At 41.0% G+C, this 23461-nt stretch overlaps 1 protein-coding gene across 1 annotated transcript in view; it reads right to left on the bottom strand.

Annotated features, from left to right (window-relative positions):
- LOC115654001 (interleukin-6 receptor subunit beta-like) overlaps nucleotides 1-23461 on the bottom strand; it is a 55982-nt gene that overhangs the window by 7071 nt on the left and 25450 nt on the right. The window contains exons 6-14 of the mRNA XM_030567903.1: nucleotides 23204-23340; nucleotides 20517-20658; nucleotides 20299-20381; nucleotides 17347-17557; nucleotides 11400-11558; nucleotides 10228-10350; nucleotides 9444-9596; nucleotides 6678-6821; nucleotides 2494-2590 (exon numbers count right to left, since the gene is read on the bottom strand). Coding sequence (XP_030423763.1) covers nucleotides 2494-2590; nucleotides 6678-6821; nucleotides 9444-9596; nucleotides 10228-10350; nucleotides 11400-11558; nucleotides 17347-17557; nucleotides 20299-20381; nucleotides 20517-20658; nucleotides 23204-23340 — 1249 coding nt within the window. The remainder of the gene's footprint in view (nucleotides 1-2493; nucleotides 2591-6677; nucleotides 6822-9443; nucleotides 9597-10227; nucleotides 10351-11399; nucleotides 11559-17346; nucleotides 17558-20298; nucleotides 20382-20516; nucleotides 20659-23203; nucleotides 23341-23461) is intronic.

The raw sequence follows: 23461 nt of genomic DNA, 5'->3' as shown, positions 1-23461 counted from the left end.
AGACAGCTCAGGTGTTCTGGGTTCCCAAGTCTGGGCATCTGTAGTGTAGACTGGGTGTGCCTATGCTTCAATCTGTGAGAGGTTGCAGAAACCCCTGCTATTAAGGGAAAACAGGAGTGACTTTTTTTTTAAACTGCCACCTGGTGAGGTAATGCAGTGAACTCTGTGAATGAAGGGTGGATGAAAGGACAGACTAGAGCCCAGGAAGGCTACAGCTGAGCCCAGGAGAAGGGTAATGCTGAAAGAATGTGGTATGGAAGAGAAGATGAACCCTTGATAGAAGGACTGTGTCAGATGAATCTGGCATGGAAGACGTGTGTGTGTTTGGCTTCGCTTATATTCTGGAAGGGGTGGACTTTTGACTTGACCAGAAGGTGAAGGCAGAAAGAACCATCTCCAGGCAAGGGGAAACTGAGGCAGGAGACAAGCCCAGAGCCAGATTGGGTAGGTCTCTATTATAATATATATATATATATATATATATAAAAATTACATCCTAGAGTGTCATCACCCCTCCCATCCCAACCATATGGGTCATCCTAGACTGTAAGCTTCTCAGAACAGGGACTGAGACTACCTCTGTATAGCTCTGAGCAACACAAGGCTCCATCTTGATTAGTGTGGCACTGCTATAACAATAACGGAGCTCCTGGTAATTATTTTCCAGTGGAAATGATAGAGAGCAAAATGTGGAAGGAGAGAAGGAATTTCAAAATTGGCCTAACTCTGCTCCTGTTGAAGTCAGTGTGAGTAGACTTAATTTAACTTGTCCACCATTGAGACTCTCCTGGTCTCAATTCTCTCTGCACATGAAATTGGTAGAATAGCACACTCTGTATGTGGATTTTAAAAAATGATTCACTTTAATATTGTCAGTGCAATAAGTCCAAGCTAGACTATATTTTGTTGGATGTATAAACATTTTCTGACTCTGCTCTCGTGAGCTGAGAGGCTTCCTGGAGTCACTGAAGGAGTTCAAGCTGTCTGTCTGCTTTCCCTTTAGATTCACTTTTTATGAAATCAGCCTAGCTCCTGTGACTCAGTGAATTCATTTTTAGATCTCCACCCTGTCCCTGACCCCCACCCTCCAAAAATATCCTGTCAGAAACAACTGTTATGTAGGTTTCCGGAATCTTAAAAATGTTAATATCTTTTTTTTTCCCCTCATGCAAAAGGCAGGGTGACTCCTCAGGGTTGGGGTTTTTTTGTTTGGTTTTTTTTAAACTTTGGAATTCTCCAAACTGGAAATCATGTTCACAGGATTTGACACACTATTTCCCAGTGCCCTGAGTCTGGCCTACACAAACTTAAGCTGTCACCTTCGGCTACAGAATGGATACCAATGAGCCTCAAATTCTGAAAGTAGCGATAAGCCAGAGAGAGGGGCCAGGAAGGATGAGTAGTTGCTGCAGGGAGGAGGGTTGTGATGGAGCACTAGACCAGAATAAATCATGCCATGGACCATATTTGGCCTTAGGCCATGGTTTTGACATGCTGTCTGCTCTAGTCACTCAACACCAGTCAAGTCAGATAATGACAGGAGAAGTAGTTGAAGCAGAAAAAACAGAGATGGGGGGCAGGGTTCCAGGGTTTCCTTATCGTAATCTGTGACAGGTTTTACATTAGTAGACTATTGGTTCATTTTCAGACGCACAACAATAGCTTACTAATGTGCAGCCAGTCATGGGTGATGATGATGATGATTTTTATTTATTATTTATTAGAGTATAGCTCCTTCAGTTTACATTTTGTAAAAATAATATTTTAAAAAGACAGTTCTCGGAGGGAGGGGATGTTATGCAACATTCTTCCACTATAGAAAGTAGTTCCTCACAAAATGGGAAAAACCACCATCACATCTCAGCAGGTGTGTTGTTATCCCTGTCTTCTTCCTCCTCATTGTTTGCTCTTCACTCATTTAACATAATGTTGGGGGGTGGTATGAGATCATGTCTCAGATGTGCACTAGTGGGAGTTGATGCACTACTAGGCTAGCTGGGCTTTCTAAATTCTATCAATCTGTATGTGGCACTGAACAATCAATCTACAGTCCTACTGTAATAGGAAATGGATGATCCCAGTCCATCAGGAACAATGGGCCATAATAATCAATTTGACAATTATTCCTTGCATAAGAACTTTTATCTATTTTTGGGACAGTAGGAAGTATTACATACTTATCCCATTGATGCCTGAGATTCTAACTGGGCTGGCAGCTGTAAAAAACGCTAAAACATTCTGAGATTGTGACAAAGAAGCCTCTTTAGTCATCTGTAACTCGCACGTTCTTGGTTTGTTAATGCTGTTCCAAAAACCACAAGATTTGTGTAAATTATCAGTATAACTTGTTTTTTTGCATCCTGTCTCATAAAGACTTGTCATTTAAAATTAGAAAGACCAATTGTGCAAAAATAAGACCTGACTCAACAGTGAAGAATGTGCAAGGTCAGTAAAATATACTGTGCAATAGCCCAATTAATATTACCCTCTTACCTTCTAAGCATTAAAGAACAAATGATGGGTAGAAAAAATATGATGGATATGATGCCAAGACAAAGGGCAGCAACAATACCTTCAAATTCCCCTTTATCTGATGGGAAATAAACAGAGAAGAAAATCACTTATGGGACCAGGGTTTGAGAGACTGGAAAGCATAAACCTCACTGTTTTATATCATGGGATCCCTGTGAGCTTAGTCACAATCAAATCAATATAAAACTAATTTCAAGTTTCAGTCACGTGTAGGTGATAAATCTTTAAATCCACTTACTGACCACAGAAAAGAGCTATATAAAAAGTGGGTGGAGTAGGAAGTATTCTGTCTTGTAAGGCCCCATCTAAGCTATGGGCCAGATCTGTAGCCCCAGACTATGAGATTGCTGCAACCAGCGTAATTTAAAGTAGCCCTAAATTAAACCAGAGGCCATTTTGGTCCCAGGATCTCCTCTTTTGTCCCCTATAACTATAACTTTGATTCTGTAATCAGCTGATGACCTGCTAATTTGACCTGGTTACAACAAAAAGGCAACTTTATTCACAACACAACCATATCAGCTGTGGCTGTGCAATTACACCTACTACACTGCCTGCCATTATTTGCATCAACAATTTCTGAGAAAGTATTGCTAGAGACCCCTTTCTGTCTCCCTTTCTGAGTGCCTAGAGGAGATGCACAAAGACCACCACCAGCACAGAGCTGTAAGGAAGTACATGCCATCTTGGTTACCTAGATGGCAGGTAGAGAGTCCTGTATACTCAGCAGAACCAACAGCATTTTAACTTGGCTACTGGAAGATAATCAGATGCTAGCCTATGCAGTTGACATGGTCAATGCATGATTAGAACTGCGTATTAACTAAGTTTTGTGTGGACACAAACACCACTTGCATAAAGCTGGCTGAATTCTTTTTTTTTTAAATAGTTATTGTAAATTTTTTCAGTTACCAAAAAATGGATTTTGATAAACAATACATCAGCCATTTTGATAATTTTTCATATTTTTAAATGAGCAAACTGTGAAACTTTGAAAAAATGGACACTTCAAAATAAAAATGCTGACATTCATAATTTTTCTCTTTAGAAAATTTGGTGTTTTTTTTTAACCAGCCATGTCAGTAACTGGTCACATTCATTTGAAAGTTAGTGCAAATAGAATCTGATACAAACAGTGTGTCCTTGCTTTACTCACTGATTGTACCAAGCTTGTTTCCTTAGTGGCAGCATGTCACAGTTTTTAAGGCTAGACAGGACCGGCAGATCATGTACTCTGATCTCCTGCACATTATGAGCTACAGAAACCCACCCAGTTATCCCTACATTGAACCTAATAACGTAGATTAATACAGCCTCAGAAGACTAAACTATTCTGTGCCACAGGTAGAGAGTACAACAGACTGAGGTGAACCAATGTACGAGGCCCCTGCAATGGCAGGGAATTGATTTGGTGAGATGTATCCAGATTTGGTTAGATATATCCAGCTGATTCTAGCAAGGAGCCCATGCCCCATGCTGCAGAGGAAAGCAAAAAATCCAAATCAAACCAGCCCCCTATCCAAGGTTCCCTGCCAATGTGATCTAGGGGGAGGCAGGGGATTCCTTCCTGACCCCAAATCTGGCAATCAGTGACCCAGAGCATGTGAGGAAGACCCACCAGCCAAGTGAATGGTACAAGAAAAATCTTCAGCCCACTAGCCCACCTTTTCCAGAGTCTCATCTGGCATAGTCATTTCTGATGCATCAGAAGAGGGAGGGGAAAAAACTCTGACTGCATTAGGGATGGGTGGGAAGGAAGGAATGCCTTCCTGACATCTATAGCTGTCATAAACAGATAGCTAAGGGTTAATGTTTCTTTCACCTGGAAAGGGGTAACAAACAACACCTGACCAGAGGACCAATCAGGAAACAAGACTTTTTCAAATCTGGGTGGAGGGAAGTTTTGGGTGTGAGTCCTTTGTTCTTGGTCTGTTCTCTTTCTGGGCTCTGAGAGTGACTACAGGAATCTCCAGGCTTTCTAATCTTCTGTTTCCAAGTTGTAAGTACAAGGATAGTCAGACAATAGGTTTATATTGGTTTTTTTTTTGTATTTACATGTGTGTAGTTGCTGGAATGTTTTAAATTGTATTCTTTTTGGGTAAGGCTGTTTATTCATTTTTTCTTTTAAGCAATTGACCCTGTATATTGTCACCTTGATACAGAGACCATTTTATGTCTTTTTCTTTCTTTTTATATAAAGCTTTCTTTTTAAGACCTGTTTGAGTGTTTTTCACTGGTTAAGGCTAAGAAACGAAGGGAGAGGGAAAATCTCTTTGTGTTAGATTTACTAAGCCTGACTTTGCATACCCTCTGGGTGAGGGGGGAGAGAGATTTGATCTCTTGGTACTTGTGTTTCAAGGACTTGAAGCAGGGAATCTCCTAGAGTAACCAGGGCGGGGAAATCTGGGAGGAGGTAAAGAGGGTGGAATCCCTTTATTTAGATTCACGGAGCTTGAATCTGTATCTCTCTCCAGGAACCCAGGGAGGGAACACCTGGAGGGGAAGAGGGAGAAGGGAAGTGGGTTATTTCCCTTTGTGGTGAGACTCAGGGCATCTGAGTCTTGGGGGTTCCCCAGGGAAGGTTTTGGGGAGACCAGAGTGAGCCAGACACTGGAATTTTTCTGGCTGGTGGCAGCGATATCAGATCTAAGCTGGTAATTAAGTTTGCTAGCTTCTCATGTTCTGAACTCTAAGGTTCAGATCTGAGTAGGACAGTTATGGCATGGTGGTAGCGGTGGGATAGATAAGATCCAGAAGCCAGTAGGAATATTATTTTCTTTTTCTCTGCTAGGGCTTTTATGCAGAGAGAAAGGGTGGTTTTAAACAGAGCCAGAGAGATTTTTTTTTTTTCTGTCCTCTGGTTGCAGTTTGGCTTGCAAATTAAGCAAGGAACTATTAACGGTCTTTTGTTAAACTATAGCACTCCCATTGAGAGTCAAGTACCCAGCACAAAACACATGCAAATAAAGTGGGTTTTCTGGTTTACTTTACATTTAAAAGATTAGCTAAAGGAAGAAAAAAAGGCACTGTTGCTAGGCAGACCCCAGGAGGCAACAGAGAGCCAGCAGTTCTAACAATAAACACCAGAGGGCACCCCAACACAAGAAAACAGGAACCATGATTTCTAAGGCAAAAATGGAGGCCAAGAAACAAATCAACACACAGCGCACAAGCGAGATATGAAAAAAAATATATAAACCTATTGTCTTACTATCCTTGTACTTACAACTTGGAAACAAAAAATTAGAAAGCCTGGAGATTCCTGTGGTCACTCTCAGAGCCCAGAAAGAGAACAGACCAAGAACAAAGGACTCACACCCAAAACTTCCCTCCACCCAGATTTGAAAAAGTCTTGTTTCCTGATTGGTCCTCTGGTCAGGTGTTGTTTGTTACCCCTTTCCAGGTGAAAGAGACATTAACCCTTAGCTATCTGTTTATGACAATAGCTGATCAGCTAAAGTCCTGTGTGAGATACAGGAACACAAAACTAACCCGAAAGGAACCCTTTGGGCCACCAAGCCCAGCCTACCCCTTTTGCCAAGCAACCCAGTCATTAAATATCACAAAAATGTATCTAGTTCATTCTTAAAATGATTTAGTTTTTTTGCCACCCGGCCCCCGACTATTCCTGTCGGGAGGCTGTTCTGAAACCTCACTCTTCTGAGGGTTTATAGAAACCTTCTTCTAACTTCCAGCCTAAAATTTAGTCATGACCAATTTATATCCAAGTGTTCTCATATGAATGTTGGTTTAAGTTGATGATGAACCATTTCATGTTTGCAGGGGATTTTAGTTCCTTTCCCATTTCTGTTTGCTTCAAGCCCTAGGTGTGTGAGTTTATTTGTTTGTTTGGTTTTTGCACTGTACAAAAAATGACTGGAATTAAATTATAGGCTTCCCTCTTTGCTTGTCTGCTGAAGAGAGTTCATGGGAGTCTATCATGTTTACCCCTCCTTCAGGTCAAAGAGGCTAAAAGCTGTAGGGGGATGTCACCCTTTCTCTAGCTCTGTTTCTCAGTTTTACAGGTTGTTCTACTCATAGCTAATATTGCCCAGGGCTGAAGTCTTGGAATAAAACACCACAACCCATTTTTGTGGTATGGATCAATGCAGCACAGCACAGTCACACAAAGAACTTCCTGGTACCATATTTCAGAGTAGTGAAAAACTGTGAATGACTTTGGGCTCCTTCTCCTGCAGTGGTGACTCCTGAAATTTGTACTGTATAGGCAGTGTTTTCTTTAAGTCCTGTTAACAGGTAGCAGGTGGTAGAAGAATTAACAGCAACAGCTGCAACAAAAGAGGGTGAGGGATCAGCAAAAGTACAACACTAGAGCCAAATTCAAGCTGTACATAGGAACAAGCCCAAAAAGCTGTAGCTGAGAAGAGGCCCAACTTCATGCCCTCATCCCAAACCTGTTGGAAACCATACTCCGCAGACCTTCAATGGTTGGTGCCAAAGTAGGAAGCGTTCTATGGCAGATGCAGGGATTGGGACTCACTTTGTGTCCTCTCTTCTTGAAATGAATCAGGGTCCTGGAACAAGTAATCTCAGTGTATGGCCATTTGAAGATGGTGTGCCATAAACTTCCAGTATAGGTAATTGCCTGGGTATTTAACCTAAGATCTCAAGAGCCAAAAGCATAAGCCTCTACCTCTTGAGCTATCCTTAAAGGGTAGCCATGGTAGGCTCATATACTCTGTAGACTGGGTGCGGGGGAGGAGGGGAGGTGGAAGAGAGGTATGAAACACACTGAAAGTGAGTTTCCTGTGTATCTACTGTTGTGACAGTTGGAATAAGGACTTATCTGAATGTTGTTGCTTAATCACTAAGCTTGTACATCTGCATGAAGTGTCTAGGCCCTGAATTTGACCCCTAATTTAGAATGCATGACTCAAAGGAGCTTGTAGATGTTGTATATTTGGTTGTCATCGTAATAGAATCTTGTTGTTGCTATGGCAAATGCATTAGATTATTAGGGGATAGCCCAGCCAGTTTGGGCTGGTTCTTGTTTAGTTCAGTGTGTGGCAATAAATGGCTGGTTGCAAGGTTTACAGATCTCTGTGTTGCCAGTGATTTCTTCCTAAAACTGGATATAACAGTAGATGACTGGTAACTGTCAAAGCAGGTGATAGTAGCAACATACCACGGGGCCTAATCTCACAACTTTTACTAACATGAGCAATCCTCATTCATCAAGCAACACTCACCTTACTTAACTTCAGTGATGTACTACTCAGGTAGGTATTTGTGTGGGAAAGGACTGTATGTTCAGACCAACAGCTGTATTGCTTTGGTTTAGTTCAACACTATTTCCTTTCTGAAGGTGCAGTGGATGATTTTGCTGTCATCAGAATAACTTCACTTGCAATACAACAATGCCCTTTATGTTGTAGAATGCAGCCAAGCATTTAGTACTCTTGATATGGAAGTTTTAAAGTTAAAGAAAATAGCTTATTTCCTGAAAGCAAAAGGTTGACCGTAGAGCTGAGTGAGGCAAAGAGTCTGCGGAATGAAGCTTATCATCCTTCTTTTCTGGAAAACCCAGTAATCATCTGTCAGGTTAATTCACATTGCAGCAACTTGAACTGTCACTACACTTGAGCAGTTTTTCAACTCTTTCTGCCCACAAAGTTCAAGCAAACCTGGGATTTGTTTTTTCAAAATACTAAACTTTCTAAGCAGGCACCTGGGGTGAAATCTGCCTTTGAGTCAATGGGACTCTTGCCATTGACTTCAGTGAAGCCAGGATTTCATCCACCAAGTTTTTATTATTTTTTGATTGTCCATTATGTCCATCGTCTGATATTTTGAGTTCTAGAAACCAGTTGCTCTTCTGTTTTGCTCTTCTATTGTTTTCAGGAAATATTTGTCATCTCTCTTGATATGCAGACTGCACTAGCTATGAAAGTTAAAGTTCTAAACCTCAATGTGTTATAACTTGCAGCTTGGAATCTTTCCCCTGCAGACAAGAGCGAGGATATCAAGCAAAAGAGAATCTGTTGTAAATTTCTCTGATATGAGCTCATGTAAAATGGAATCAGCCCACCATTCATTAGCTTCTAACTATTCAGTGAATCTTTCTTTGTAATTAATATAGTGCCTTTAGGAACCAACTTAAAACTATATTCTTTGGAGTTGGTAATAACAGATCACTTATCTAATCTGTCTTTCAATACAAGCAGGAAACTGTTGAGACTATATTTCATTTTTAGTCTAATAAGCAGCAAATAAGAATTATGCATTATCTTTGACCCCCAGTAGAGATCTTCAGAAACAAGCTGGGTTGAGTCATAATGCAACACAGAAATAGTGTGAATTGTCACAATATCTTAAACTAAGTGGTAAACATGCTAATAGCATATCCTTCCTTTCAATGTTTAACAGAAATTGCTGCTATATTTTTAGCAGCAGGAATTTTAAGTATCTTTGAAGATTTTATTTAGCCTGGTGGGTTTGAAGCTTTAACAGCAACTTGATCACTTGTAAACTAAAACAAACTGTATTGAACTGGAGGGTAATTCTGTGAACCTTTGAACCCTTTTCTGAATTCAAAATATGTTGAGTGTTTCTTTCATGACCTAAATTGATCTGAATTTTGGCTTCCTGTGGTTATGCTGATGCTTAATCTTTAAAGATACATTTAATAATAAACTGAGAGCATACCCTGTAATCATTAGAAGTCTTTGGATATTCTAAACCAGTTAGAATATTAAAATGTTCACTGGCAGTTGATCTGCTAACAGACTCAACTGCCACTGAAATCAACGGTGAATAAAGTTATATGTGTGGATTAAAGTTATTAAGTAGTTCAACACTTGTAATATGTAGGCAACAGTTATGTCTGATTGCTATTGCTCTATGTGGGAAGTGTTGGTCTTGTCTTATAATGATGTGACATAGTGACCTACCCAGAGAGAGATTCTTCATTGTGTCTGTGTAGTTGATTCTGTATCCCTGGAGGAAGCCCAAACAGTCTTCTGCAGGTACTTCAGTCCATTTCACAATAGCGGAATGCTTCATGATATTTGAAATTTTCACAGTAGCTGGACCTGTCCTAGGAACTTAAGCATCAGGTTATTTAAAAATAAATAACTCAAATCATACAGATAACAGTTATCTGTAATCCAATGTGCATCATGCTAATCCATACATAGAAATTGACCACTGAATGGGAAGATCTCCCCAATTTGCAGACTGACACACATATAACTAATGGCAGAGAAAGGAAAGAGAACAACTACATACAGTGGGAAGCTGAGTCCTGCTTAAAACAATACCAAAGAAGGTAGAGACATATCATCCATCTGCTAAGATACAATTTCTAAGGATAGGGGCTAGTCATTGTGGGTAAGGGTATCAAATCTGGCCACAAATCACACACTGTAAGTGACAAAACCCCTGCTCCATTGTCTTAACATCTCTGCCATGAATAGTAATAGATACCCCATCATCTCTGTGGACCCACCACTAGCAAGCAACATCACATTCACTCACACACAAAGGCAGCATATCACAGCTTGGAGTTAAGGACATGATAGTTAAGGAGTTAAGTGGATAGTAGTGTTATGTTAGGTCATCCCAGCAAAGCTGTTATGGTGGACCTCCCTTATTATTGATGGTGGAGAAATAGGAGAAAAAAGTGGAGGGGAACGAACAGGGCGAGGGAGGGAAAGAAGATTTTCTAGGAAATACCTCCTTGAACTGAGTAGAAGTGGGTCACTCCAAATGTCCTCTCATGGCTCATGAAACTTTCACATTCACATATGTCAGATGCATGCACCATTATTTTGTACAATTTATATGGTTGTAAATGGTCTGGAAAACAATTAAGTTGGAATTAGTATTTGCTGAACGTGTAAGGGGAGGGACCTTTCAGATTTTCTGTATAACCCCCCAAATATAGTCTAACAAATTCCTGGTCTTCATGTTAAGAGTCCAAATGGGCACATTCTCCAGGAGGCTTCCTAGACCACTTACATGCAACCTGTATATTGGATTTTTCTTGTAATTAAAATGACAAATATTAATATACAACCTTGTTTGTAAAGTATGCCAAATTGATTTCTAGTCTGCCTCTGTTGCACAGATGGAGCTACAGGGTGGAAAGCAGGAAAGTAAAATAGCTCGAGGCCTCTTGGCTGAAGCATGGATTTTTTTTTTTTCTGTCTGGGAACTTTAACTGGATGCAACCAGGGGGTGCACATATAATAAGAGGATCCATGAAAACAGTGGATGAATTATTGATAACATTTCAATTGTGACCCTCAGATCAAATGTCTCCAATGTACATTGACATTAATCCTGATTGATCTTTGCCAGAGTCACTTGTATGATCTCAGTCATATGCAGAATGCAAATCCTGTAAAATGTTCCTGAACAGAAGCTCTTTGCACATAACTCAGATATGCTATATAACAAACTTTGTTTTGTTATTGCGACTTTACATGGACAAGTTATGGGGAAAGGGATGGAATGTCACCTACTGGGCAGCCTGTGACACAGCTGTCTGTCATGTAAGTGAAGTTTACCTAGGAGGGCAAAATGTTGTCACCCTTGTCGTGCTGTTAGCCTGCAGCATATAAGCCTCTATCCTGGATTTGGGGGAGGGGAATACTCAAACAGTCTGTTTTTGTATAGCTGCATTTCTTCACTGACCATGACTGGTAGGCTTCCCAGGGAGGACTGAAACGCCCATGTACTTCAATTGTTTTGTTTTTTCCCCCTATATACACAGAACAAAGAGGAGTAGAGGTGTGAGGAAGGATCTTCATCTGTCTCATGTTTTTTAAAACTGCAAGTGAAAGAGAGAGGCATGTTTTCCATAAAATAACTGGACAATCCATGAAAGAAAGTTGAATTGTTACCTAGTGTGAAATTTCCCATGGGCTTAGTTATTATTTTCATGTGCATATCTTCTTTACCAGTGCCCCAATCAACCACAAAACACTTTGGAATGTATTCTGGAGTCCAGGTGACAACAGTGTTATTTCCCTGTGGTATGGCAGTGATTTGTCCAGGCAAAACTGAGGGAAAAGCAAAATATTTTATAGATCAATAAATAGGGAAAAAAATTCACTGTGAAGTCAGCATCCTGTGGCAAGTAATGGAGACTATGTGGGTAGTAAGGCTTAATGAACTCTAATCACTAGTAACAATATAGTTTATAAAAAAGTTTCAAGCCAGTCTAGTGCTTTGCACTGCCTTAGCGAAGATCCACATTTGATTTCTGTACATGGCCTTTACTACAAAGGAGGAAGAGAACATTCAGACCTTGGGAAGGGGAGCACCTTACTTAACTGGAATTCTCCCCCTAGGAAAGCCATATGTAGTACTGAATGGAGTGCTGCTATGTGAGACATTTCTGACTGGGGGAGACAGTCATGTTAGGCTTCAAATTGAGGGAAATAAGATGTGTTTTTGTGGTATTCTTCTTTATATGAAGTCTGACAATAGTAGGACTGGCTAGAAAATGAGAATTCCATTTCACAAGAAAAGCTGGGGTTTCAGCATTTAGTTTTGTGTCTGTGTGAACCAGAAAAGTTTTGAGACTCTGTGAAAAACCAGAGAGACACAGACTCTAACCTGGTAGTTAGGGCACCAAGTTAGAAGGAGCAGGGACTGGAATCCAAGTCCTTCTCATTTCAAGTGAGTGTTCTAAACACCAGGCTGGAGTCAGAGTCTCTCTCTCTCTCTCTCTCTCTCATCCAATTAATATTTAATTATCTACACAAATTGGAATCACTCCAGCTGGAAAGATGGGCTCCTCCACCCCAGAATACCCAAAGTTCTGGTGGTTAGGACACTTTCACCTGGGATGTGGGATCCTCAGGTTCAAGGTCCTGCTCCAAATTAAGCAGAGGGGGGATCTGAACCTGAGTGTCTGTCTCTCTTTCCCTAGTTTTTCCTAGAAATTCCATCCAGGGCCTGAGAAACTTTCCCAACAAAAGCTTCATTTGAATTGATACATTTCTGCTAAAAGTCTTGGTTTTGACAAATCAGTATTTTCTGACTGAAAAAAACATTTAATCTAAAAATTCCCAATGAACACTAGATAGTGTAGTCATTAATAATCAAAACTGGCAAGACTAACTGGCTGACACTAAGAAGGAAGACAGGCAACTTATACATCAGGAAATGTTGTGGTTGATAGAGAACTCCATTTCATCTTCTATCTGAAAAACAGTAGGAGAGTGGCTATAAGGAAGAATTAAAGAATGACGAAACTAGCTGAGGAGAACTTGATCTAAGGGTATGTCTACACTATGAAATTAGGTCAATTTTATAAAAGTCAATTTTTAAAAATCAATTTTATACAGTTGATTGCGTATGTCCGTACTAAGCGCATTAAGTTGGCGGAGTGAGTCCTCACTAGCATGGCTAGCATCGACCTACGGAGCGGTGCACTGTGAGTAGCTATCTCACAGTTCCCACAGTCTCCGTCACCCATTGGAATTCTGGGTTGAGCTCCCAATGCCTGATAGGGCAAAAATATTGTTGCGGGTGGTTTTGGGTACATGTCATCAGTCACCCCTCCCTCCATGAAAGCAACGGCAGACAATCGTTTCACGCCGGACACCAGGACGATTAGAAGACTGCAGCAAGATGTGCTGCACATCAGAGAAGCTTTGAAAACCAGTTTCATGACTGGCCAGGCTTCGGTGTGACAGTTGTGTGTGTTTCTCCTTGATGCAAACCTGCCCCCTTTGTTGATTTTAGTTCCCTGTAAGTCAGCCATTTTCCCCCCTTTGAAATAAAGTAACTATTGTTTTGAAATTATGCATTCTTTCTTTATTATTTAAAAAAAAAGAGAGAGAACAGATAAGGTAGCCCAGGTAGGGTGGGGGAGGAGGGAAGAACAAGGCCACATTGCTTATTGGAGCCACACTAAAAATCAAACTGTTTGAATGACAGCCTTCTGTCTTGGGCCATCCTCTGGATTGGAGTGGCTGGGTGCCCGGAGCCTCTCCCACCACGTTCTTGAGCATCTGGGTGAGGAGGCTAAGGAACATAGGGAGGAGGCAGGGCATGCTCTAGCAATTTCGCCGCCCCAAGCATGGCAGCATGCCGTGGGGGGCGCTCTGCTGCTCACCAGTCCTGCGGTTCCTGTGGACCTCCCGCAGGTGTTCCTGTGGAGGGTCCGATGGTCCCGCGGCTTGGGTGGAGCTGCCGCAGGCGTGTCTGCAGGAGGTCCACTGGAGCCGCGGGACCAGCCGACCGTCAGCAGGCATGCCTGCGGCAGGTCTACCGAAGCCACGGGACCAGCGGGCCCTCTGCGGGCACGCCTGCGGCAAGTCCACTGGAGCTGCCTGCTGCCCTCCCAGCAACCGGCAGAGCGCCCCCCGCGGTGTGCCGCCCCAAGCACGTGCTTGGCGCGCTGTGGCCTGGAGCTGGCCCTGGGAGGAGGGAAGGTGGCTATACAATGGATGCAGCAGAGTTCTGTGCTCTTGTTGGCTTTCCTGCAGCTCCAATAGATGCTTCATCATTTCTGTTTGCTCCCTCATTAGCCTCAGCATCGCGTCCTCCCTCCATTCTTCACGCTCACTTAATTCTTTCCTGGCCTCTGCCACTGAATGTCTCCATGCATTAAGCTGTGCCCTATCAGTGCGGGAGGACTGCATGAGCTCAGAAAACATGTCATTGCAAGTGCGTTTTTTTTTTCACCTTCTAATCTGCGATAACCTCACGGATAGAGATGATAGGGGGAGAAACATTCTATGCTCTACCATTCTGGGGGGACTGCATGATCACTTGTGCTGCTGAGTTCGCCATGCTGACCAAACAGGAAATGACATTCAAAAGTTCCCACGGCTTTTCCTATGTACCTGGCTAGTGCATCGGAATTCAAAGTGATGTCCAGAGCGGTCACAATGAAGCACTCTGGGATAGCTCCCAGAGACCAATACCGTTAATTTGCATCTGCACTACCCCAAATTCAACCCAGCAAATTAGCACTACTTCTTTCTCCGGGGAGGAGTATAGAAGTCCATTTTAAGAGCCCTTTAGGTCAACGGAACGGGATTCGTTTTGTGGATGCATTCATTTTTAAATCGACCTAATGTGGCTAAATTTGACCTAACCCCATAGTGTAGACTAGGTCTAAGAAAACTTCATGGGAAACAAACTGAATGCCTATATCATCACAGTAATGTTTTTATTGATGTGCAAGACCTTAGGCACATTAGGGGAAACAAAGGATGAAACTACAGCTAGAGTTGAAAATAAATGTCAAAGGAAAATCATGACGCTTAAGTGGGCAGACTTGGTAAACCATTGACTATCAGTAGGATTAGTCAGAAAAGATTGAAGTGGTGGATACTATATTCTTCAGTGGCAGGGAAAGGTAGAGGGAAAATTATGGTGAGAACTAAATAAGTAAAAAATAAGAGAAACCAGAAGAGAGATTTGCTAAGGTGACAATGATGTTGGAGGAAGGGGAAGAATTGTGTTCAGGACTAATTGGAAAATTCTGGTGCTAGCTGGATAGGAGAAGGTATGAAACATTAACTACAGACACATCAGCTGGAGAGTGACAGAGGTACCCAGATGCTGATTGTTACTCTCACACAGCGTAGGCCACAGGAAATTCTACCTTTCAACAATGCATTGTCCTAATATTTCAATAATAATATTACAATAACTACACTCAAATTAGAAAGTCTTACAGCAAACTACTCAGAATTGAACCCTGTTATAGTCTTGGTCACCACAACATCCTCTGGTAAAGTTGTCTGTGTGTTATGTGAAGAAATGCTTCATTCAGTTTGTTTTAAAAGAAACAAGTTCATAACACAAGAAGGGGAATATCTTTCTTTGCCCTCTCTCTGGGGTGTTCCATTGTTATGCTGGCCTCTGAGTGCAGTCCTTCCCCTAACTGTCCATTAATATGGTTGCTGTAGGAAGGAGTGTAGCCTTCCACTCAGGAGAAGCCTTTTTTCCCAGCAGCATCTTATCTCCCCTCCCCTCTTTCACCAGGAGGGTTTTTTTAAATGTCACTGCGAGCCCTTAACTGGCCTCAAGTGTGTCTAGTTACCCTGAGGTAACCCTTGTTAAGCTCAAAGGGAACAGGCCTTTAAGCTTAACAAGGCTCATACCATTCTACGGCTGATATATCTGTCCTCCACCACTCTAGTATACCTCTCAGGACTAACTTTGTCACAATACTAATTGTAACTTTGATATGATCAGTCCAAAAATGCTAGTTCTGCTGTAACTGGTCCTGTACACTTAGCATTGCCCAAAAATATAGGAAGACATGGCCTTTCCCTGAGGTGCTTAAAATCTTGTTTGGAATAAGATTCAATGATTGAATATGGCAAACAAAAGGAGGGATGGGGTAGGAAGGGACAAGAAGGGTAATAGAAAACAAAGGTGTGGCCCCATGAGGTAACTATTGCACAACATAAGGTTCTAGTAGGGTGACCAGACAGCAAGTATGAAAAATCAGGACTGGTGTGGGGGGTAATAGGAGCCTATAGAAGAAAAAGACCCAAAAATCAGGACTGTCCCAATAAAATCAGGACATCTGGTCACCCTACATTCTAGACCATTTGAAAGTTTTAATAAACCAGATGTCACTAAGCCTAATCACCACTGATTGTTTTGTTTTTTCAATAGGCATCAGAAAAGAGAGAGTATTTAGGAGAGAGAAGGGGAGAGGAGTGGCCTTGAGGTTAAATTTTTGAGTGTTCCTTCTATGAGTTTCAGTGGCATAGAAGACAGTGCAGAGATATTTGTGGGAGAAATGAGCAACTGAGTGCTCAAAGCTTGCATTGTTAATGGAGAAAAGAAGGTGGGGAGGGGATTAAGAGACAACCTATGCAGACAGGGAGAGGCAGAGTTGTGCAGTGTCTTGAAGGTAAGGACAAAAATCTTAAATATGATCTGGTGGACAATGAGATACTCTGACCATGACATCCTAACAGGGCAAGAAGAGATTCTTGGCAGCTGTATTTTGTATGGATTGGAGAGTGGCAATATGGGAGGAGGCTAGAGGGAAAGAGGTCACAGTCATCATGATATGAGACGATAATATATAATTACAATTAGCATTTGTGACATATTGAAGCTATAAAGCACTTGACAAACATTGATCTTTACAATACCCATGGGAACACTGATTTTAACTATGAATGGAGATATACAAGCAAGTGTCTAGCAAAGCATGGAAATTGTACTGTGGCAGTTATATTTCCTGGATTTCTTAGAAGCCTTCTAATTTTTGGAAGGCCCTCCCCACCCTCTCTTAATTTTGTTCTTACCATTGTATTAGTTTCGTGTTGGAAATTTGTGCGCACATGCAACTTGCCAGAAGATGACATAAGATAAACACTGAATGGAGTAGCAGTAGATCACGATGACCTTTTAATTGTAAATATGCACCTGGTAGGTCATATACAGCTATAATCACCTCAAACTACAAAGAGTGTTTGTAATGCACAGTAAAATGAGTCTGCTAGTAGTTTAATTAATCCAATGGCCTAGCTGAAATAAATGTAGCTGTTCTCTCAGGTTTCCAGTTTGTTTTTCAGATTTCTTGGTTTGGATCAGCTCACACAGAATTCAGTTTGAACCTCCTACAGGCATTAATTTGATATGAATAACTTTAATCTTCACAACAGATAGTACCATAACGTGTTCTGATAGAGCTCCATAAAACTGCTCTTTTTGGCCAGTTTTCATACGAGTCCTTACTCTGGTGCAGGTTTAAAGAAAAAAATAGAGGAACAATCATCCCCAAACTATTGCTATCACAAGGCAACATTGCCCACAAAAGAATGTTTCTTCACCTATCTAGAATAAGTGATAAAGTACCTGTTGCGGTGAAATCTGGGACAACATAAGTGATCTGTGGAGATTCTCCTGCTTCATTATAGGCAGAAATATTAAACCGATAATAAGCCATGGAGAGATTCAGATGCACTCTTCTCTCAGTTACGTTGATGCGTTCGGGTGGATCATTGCAACTGTTGGGTATTCTTTCAATATTAACATAGTATCCAATGACATTTCTGCTTTGTGTTATCTAATAGAAAAAGATTATCACTGAACAATAAGATATCAATCCCCTTCTTAATAAAATTGGAACAGTTGCAAAAAATTGTAAGCCACAAAACAAACATGAAATTATGTATAAACAAATCTTTGCTGTCTTTGCACGTTGATTGTCAAAAGGAGATAAATTTAGTGCCATGACTGCGGATTTAAGAAATGATTTAACAAAGCACTTAAGCATGTTCTTGGGACTTAAGCATTTGCTTAAAATTATTTAAATTAATATAGCACATAATTGTGTGATTAAATGCTTTGCTTAGTTGGGTTCTGCAAAATACGTCATGGAAATCAGTGCAGAGAAAACCAAGCTGATGACAAACAAACATGATGGGATCAGCTCACATATCACTGTCAGTGGACAAGAGCTGGAGATAGTGAAACAGTTCAAGTATTTGCGGGCAATCATCACTGATGAAGGGTCAAAGGGAGAAATTCTGGCAAGAACTATGCAAACAGCAGCAGCAGCAGGAGTGGAAAAGCTAAAGCCAATTTGGAGAAATAAGAACATCTGCCTGGAATCCAAACTGAAACCGCTGTATGCACTGGTCATCTCCATTTTTCTGTATATGTGTGAGACATGGACCCTTATGGCAGAACTTGAATGGAAAATAAAGGTAGTAGAGATGAGATACTTCAATAAAATCCTGGGCATCTTGTACTTTGACCATGTCACTAATGAAGAGGCCTGCAATATCATCACCCAATGCGCTGGGTCATATGAAGACCTCCTGATGATCATGAAGAAGCACAAGCTGAAGAGGTACAGCCATGTAACAAGATCATCTGGCCTATAGCCAAGATCATCCTCCAAGGGACAGCAGAGGTGAAGAGAAGAAGAGGTAGACAGAAGAAGAGATGGATTGACAACATAAAAGAGTAGACAGGAATGGACTTCACAGAGACTCAAGCACTGACACACAATTATCAGGGGTGGAGGCATTAGGTTGATTGATCATCAATGATGGTGCCCCAATGACCAATGCGGTTATGGGAGTGGTGGTGATGATGATGATGAATTGGGTTCTTACCTGTGCAAATCCAATAAATGTTAATGAGGATGAAGCCGCTAAAACACTTTGTATGCTGTACTCAGAATGTGCCCCTAATTATTAGGAGCCTGGAGGTCAGTGAGAGTTAGTGCTTAACTGCCATGTATGCCTTTGAAAATCTTAATCCCCTAGATTCAATAGGGCATTTTGAACTATCTTGTGAGGAGGAGGGGACTGGTAATTAAACTGCTACAGCAGAAAGGTGTCCTTGCCTACTGATATTAAGGTTGTTTAGTATGGTACAGAGCAGAGCAATCCTCAAAAGACAAAGGTGAGCACTGACCAAGGGCAAATGCATTTTAAGTATCCAGATACTAGTACTAGATACTATAGTCTTGTGTCACAAACTGGTCTCTGCTCCAATGCGGTGTAAATAGCCGTGGCAGGAGCGTCTGCATTTTTTTCTTAATATTTTATAATTATTAAAGACTCAGAAGCACATCTCAGTTACTCTTACACTACTGTGCATCTTTAAAGTCATTAGGCTCCAAGTCAGGAAAGCACTTAAGTGCAGCCCTATTGAGTTGAATGGGACTTAGGTGCATAAAATTGAAGGTCTTTTGAAGAAGATGGGATTAGATGAAACAATTACATAAGATGTAACTCAAGCTCTCAGTCTAAAGATGATTTCTTCCTTCAGTTTGATATTGGAATTAGTATGTACGATTTACGACATTACTGTAAAAGGAATAATTTTATTTCCAGTTCAGATTCATCATCTGCTGGTAAGAGGGGTAACTTCCTAAGAAGTTTCTTTTTTTTTTCAGCAGACTGCTGCAAAATGTCCCTTTGATAGATCACTTCACATACAGATATGGGTGTCTTTGTTGATTCTGACTTTGATTTAGAATTGGAAGCCCTCTTTTTCCCCTCAGAATTTAGATAGAGAGTCTTTACATGAAGACCACAGGCCTTGAAGTCTATAATAGCTCCTTGTTCATCAAAATGTCCTGCTAGCCCCCTGGCAGTGAACTCAATGTTGTCGGATTTACTGCCCTCACATTTTTTATGTGCTCACTTTGTCAGGAAACCTTCACAGCATTAATTCAGCAAAAATGGTTGATGTACAGGAGTCAGTCAATTGATGATCATGATGTCTATTGTGGAAGAAGGAATGCTTCCAGATTTCAGCTTCTGAACTTTTAATGGCATTATGGTGAATATGCAGCACTCTGCACGGTGAATAGAGCACTCTTTTTGTCAGCAACAGTCTCATAACCTATGCTGTATCTAGATTTTTGAATAAATAAACTTGGAAGTTGCTTTCAGATTCCTAGAGTGGGGTGTCTGCCTAAGGGAATCTTTCAAGGTGGAAGATGATTGTGAGAGAGAGACTTGAGAATTCAGCTCCTACAAATACTTAGTGTAGAATGGAAAGATGCTTCATTTAGGCCAATTTCCAGAGTTCAGATGTTGCTGTATCAATTATTTTGTAAGTTTACAGAGGGGTTTTGCTCACTCTTCTCTAAGACCATGACAGTACAAATTTATATATATAGTGCTAGGAATTGCTGATGCAAAGGTGCACAACATCACAATACTCAAATATAGTTTTGCTTGCATAGAATATTTGCTGACATTTCAATATAATGAACTAAATCCCCCATTTCACCCAAAATGATTAACTTTTTTGCTATATCCATGATAATAACAAATACATTACCTGCCACTGAAGAAAAACATTTATTCTTCCTGGAGAGATTTCTATGGTTTCATTAGCTGAAATTGTTGGCTTGTCAGTTACCTCTAGAGAAGAGAAGGATGGGGAAACCCAAACTCATAATTTGATTTTAATATTTTCCAATCTATAAATGCTACATAACTTTATGCAGCAACTGATTTATACCAATCGCCAGAACAGCCAAATGAAATGCCACGTACTATGAGGGACTAAAATCTCTTTACTCCAAACACAAACGCAGTGGTGATCCTCACTGGGTCTGCATCTGAGCTGAATAACATATGAAGATGTACTGTTTAAATCAGAGACAGTCACATTGACAGCATCGTTTACTGTGGGCACCTGCAAACAAACAAATTTTAAACAATATTTGGCATCATTAAACTAAAGTTCCCTTTTAATAATTTTATACTCTGTAATCATTACTCTCCTTTTTAAGGGGCCACTTCTTTCAATGGAAGTTAAGTGTACTCACCAATATACAGGAGTCATTAAGGCCCAGATCCACAAAGAGATGTAGGTATTGCAATGCTAAACATCATGGCACTTAACTTTTAGGCAGTTAGAAAATCACAGGAACAACACTGTGATCCACAAAAGCCTGAGTTAGGCACCCGGGCTCCCTGTATAACAAATGGGGAAGAAAGATGCCTTGGAATGCAAGCCACAAAAGCCAGCACACAAGGCAGGGAGCCACTTAAGCTAGCCAATGGGAGATGCCATCAAGAGGGCAGTGTCCTAAGATCCATCTCTCGCTCTCAGAGGCTGCAGGAAGACATCTATCTCTGCCAGTAATCCATGAACAGGAACTGCTGTCCTGGAGTCAGGTGGTTTAGGTGTCTAAGTTGTTTGTTCTGGGACAGAGTTAGAAACCTGACTTGTCCCTCACAAAATGGCTGGAGGAGGTAGTGTCCAATGGTTAGATCACTTACCCGGGATATGAGCATTTCAGGTTCCATTTTCCCCTCTGCCTGAGTGGGGCAGAGGATTTAAACAGGGTTCTCCCACCTCTCAGGAAAATGCTCTACTCACTGAGTTATGGGATATTCTGACATAGGGCTTCCTACTTTCTTCTGGTGGAAGTGTTCTCCTGTGTATAACTAACTAGTGTTTGGAATAGGGGGACTGGACCCTAAATTATAGAAACATTCATTCTCTCTTTTTCTGGCCCAAAGACTACTAAGGTATTTATTCACAGTGGAACAATCATTGGGCCAGAGAGAAAATGAATGACTGTATAGTCCAGTGGTGAGGTCATCCACCTGGGAGGTCCCAGGATCCAGTTTCCCAGCTCCAACAGGATGCCAGATATTGAATGGGATCTGATCCAGTATGCAGCATCTGAGCATGCCTATTGGACTGGGCCCTGCGCATGACTAAGGAGGAGCTCCTATCTTCCCCCGGTTTGCAGATCGGTCTGGGGCATAGGCAGGAGACAGGCATTCAGATACCTCAAGTGAGGTAGTATTGTGTATGCTCAGAGTCAGAGACATAGGCACCGAGGATACTTGAGTGAGTGTATACACCTAGGGGTGTTGGTGGGAATTTTGGGGATTGCAATGGAGCATAAGTCCGGGACTTACACACCTAAGCACCCTGAAGGATTGGGCCCTAACAGAACCATTAGACACTCAAGGCATGTGCTTCCCATTTCAGGAAAGTATCCTGATTCAAGAAGGGTACTTAAGCACATGTTTAAAGTTAAGCTTGTGCTTATGACCCATTGACTTCAGTGGGACTCAAGCATGTTCTGAAAGTGAAGCATAAGCTTAGGTACTTTTGTGACCAGGGATGGATTTAAGCACAAGCTTAGGAGCTTTACTGAGTTGGGGCCTCATTTAGGAGCTCAAAAGAGCTAGGAAATGAGGTAAAATGAAGTATTAGAAATGCACATTGGGCTCAAAAAATTTCAAAACTGCATGCACATACTTTCATACATGCAGTGCCTCAGTGCTAATTTGTGTATGCAGTTAATACTAGCCTGTACAATTACAGTGATCACATAGGCAATGTACACAGTTGGCAGAGATGCACTTTTGAAAATTTAGGCCTAAAAGTCTCCTCACTGCTCTCCATTATAGTTTTTATTGCCATGAAAATTATGAATAAAAACAATTACGTGGCTAGCTCTTGCTCTAGTGCTAAAGACAGTGAGCAGAAGCATTTTTAGGAGACAGTATTTTGTTTTGTAACATATTTCTATTAATAAAGTTGATTTGGGGGAAAATACAGAATCATGCAAAGATTTAAAGACTTTCCACTTTCTTTGGGGTTGAAGCTGAGGCACCTGGAAGAGGTGTGGCAATACATTCAAAGCCCTCAATCCACATATGCAACTGAGACTGATTTTTAATAAGAATTGTGAATGCTCAAAATGCTAAGCTAGCTTTTGCACTGGCACTGAAAATGCCTTGTGTATCTGATTTCTTGAGCACCCATTTAAAAATGTAATATGTGTCTAAGAGGTAGGGTTTAAGCATGAGCAGAGGGTGCAATGTTTGGCACTTTTTTGTCAAACTGAAATTAGCCATTAATAATGTAGGGTCAGAGCCTCAGCTGATGTAATTTACCAGGGCTTCATTAATGTCAACAGAGATATTCTGACTGACACTAGCTCAGGATCTGTCCCATAGCCTGGGACATCTTAACAGAACTTAAATGGTGGTTAACATAGGTTGACCAGACAGCAATTGTGAAAAATCGGGACAGGGGGTGAAGGCAGGGGGGTAATAGGAGCCTATATAAGAAAAAGACCCAAAAATCGGGACATCTGGTCACCTTAGGTTAACAGGGAGTATTTTTGTCTTGTCAGAACCGTGCTGTGTATCATAGAACCAGTAATAGTCAGCTGAATCTTTTAAATTGATATTAATCTTCATATACTCACCAATATCCACTGTGAGGATGTTGGACGTGCTTCTTTATATTGCAGTTCATATTGCATAGACTTTTTTGGTGCATCCCACTTAATTATTAATCTGTTTGATAACTGGTGAGCACTTATGGAGTGTATAGCACACTTCTCTAAAATGAACAATTCAGAAACCGTAAACACACACACACAGCAGGAAACCAATGATAAACACAATTTTTTCTCCCTTCTGTTTGCTCAGTACTAAATATGTCTATTTTAAATCTTCAAAAT

This window comes from Gopherus evgoodei, chromosome 6 (genome assembly GCF_007399415.2).
Source record: "Gopherus evgoodei ecotype Sinaloan lineage chromosome 6, rGopEvg1_v1.p, whole genome shotgun sequence".
Classification (NCBI taxonomy): domain Eukaryota; kingdom Metazoa; phylum Chordata; order Testudines; family Testudinidae; genus Gopherus; species Gopherus evgoodei.
The sequence above is the reverse complement of the archived record's forward strand: the minus strand, read 5'-3'. Positions and strand labels throughout refer to the sequence as shown.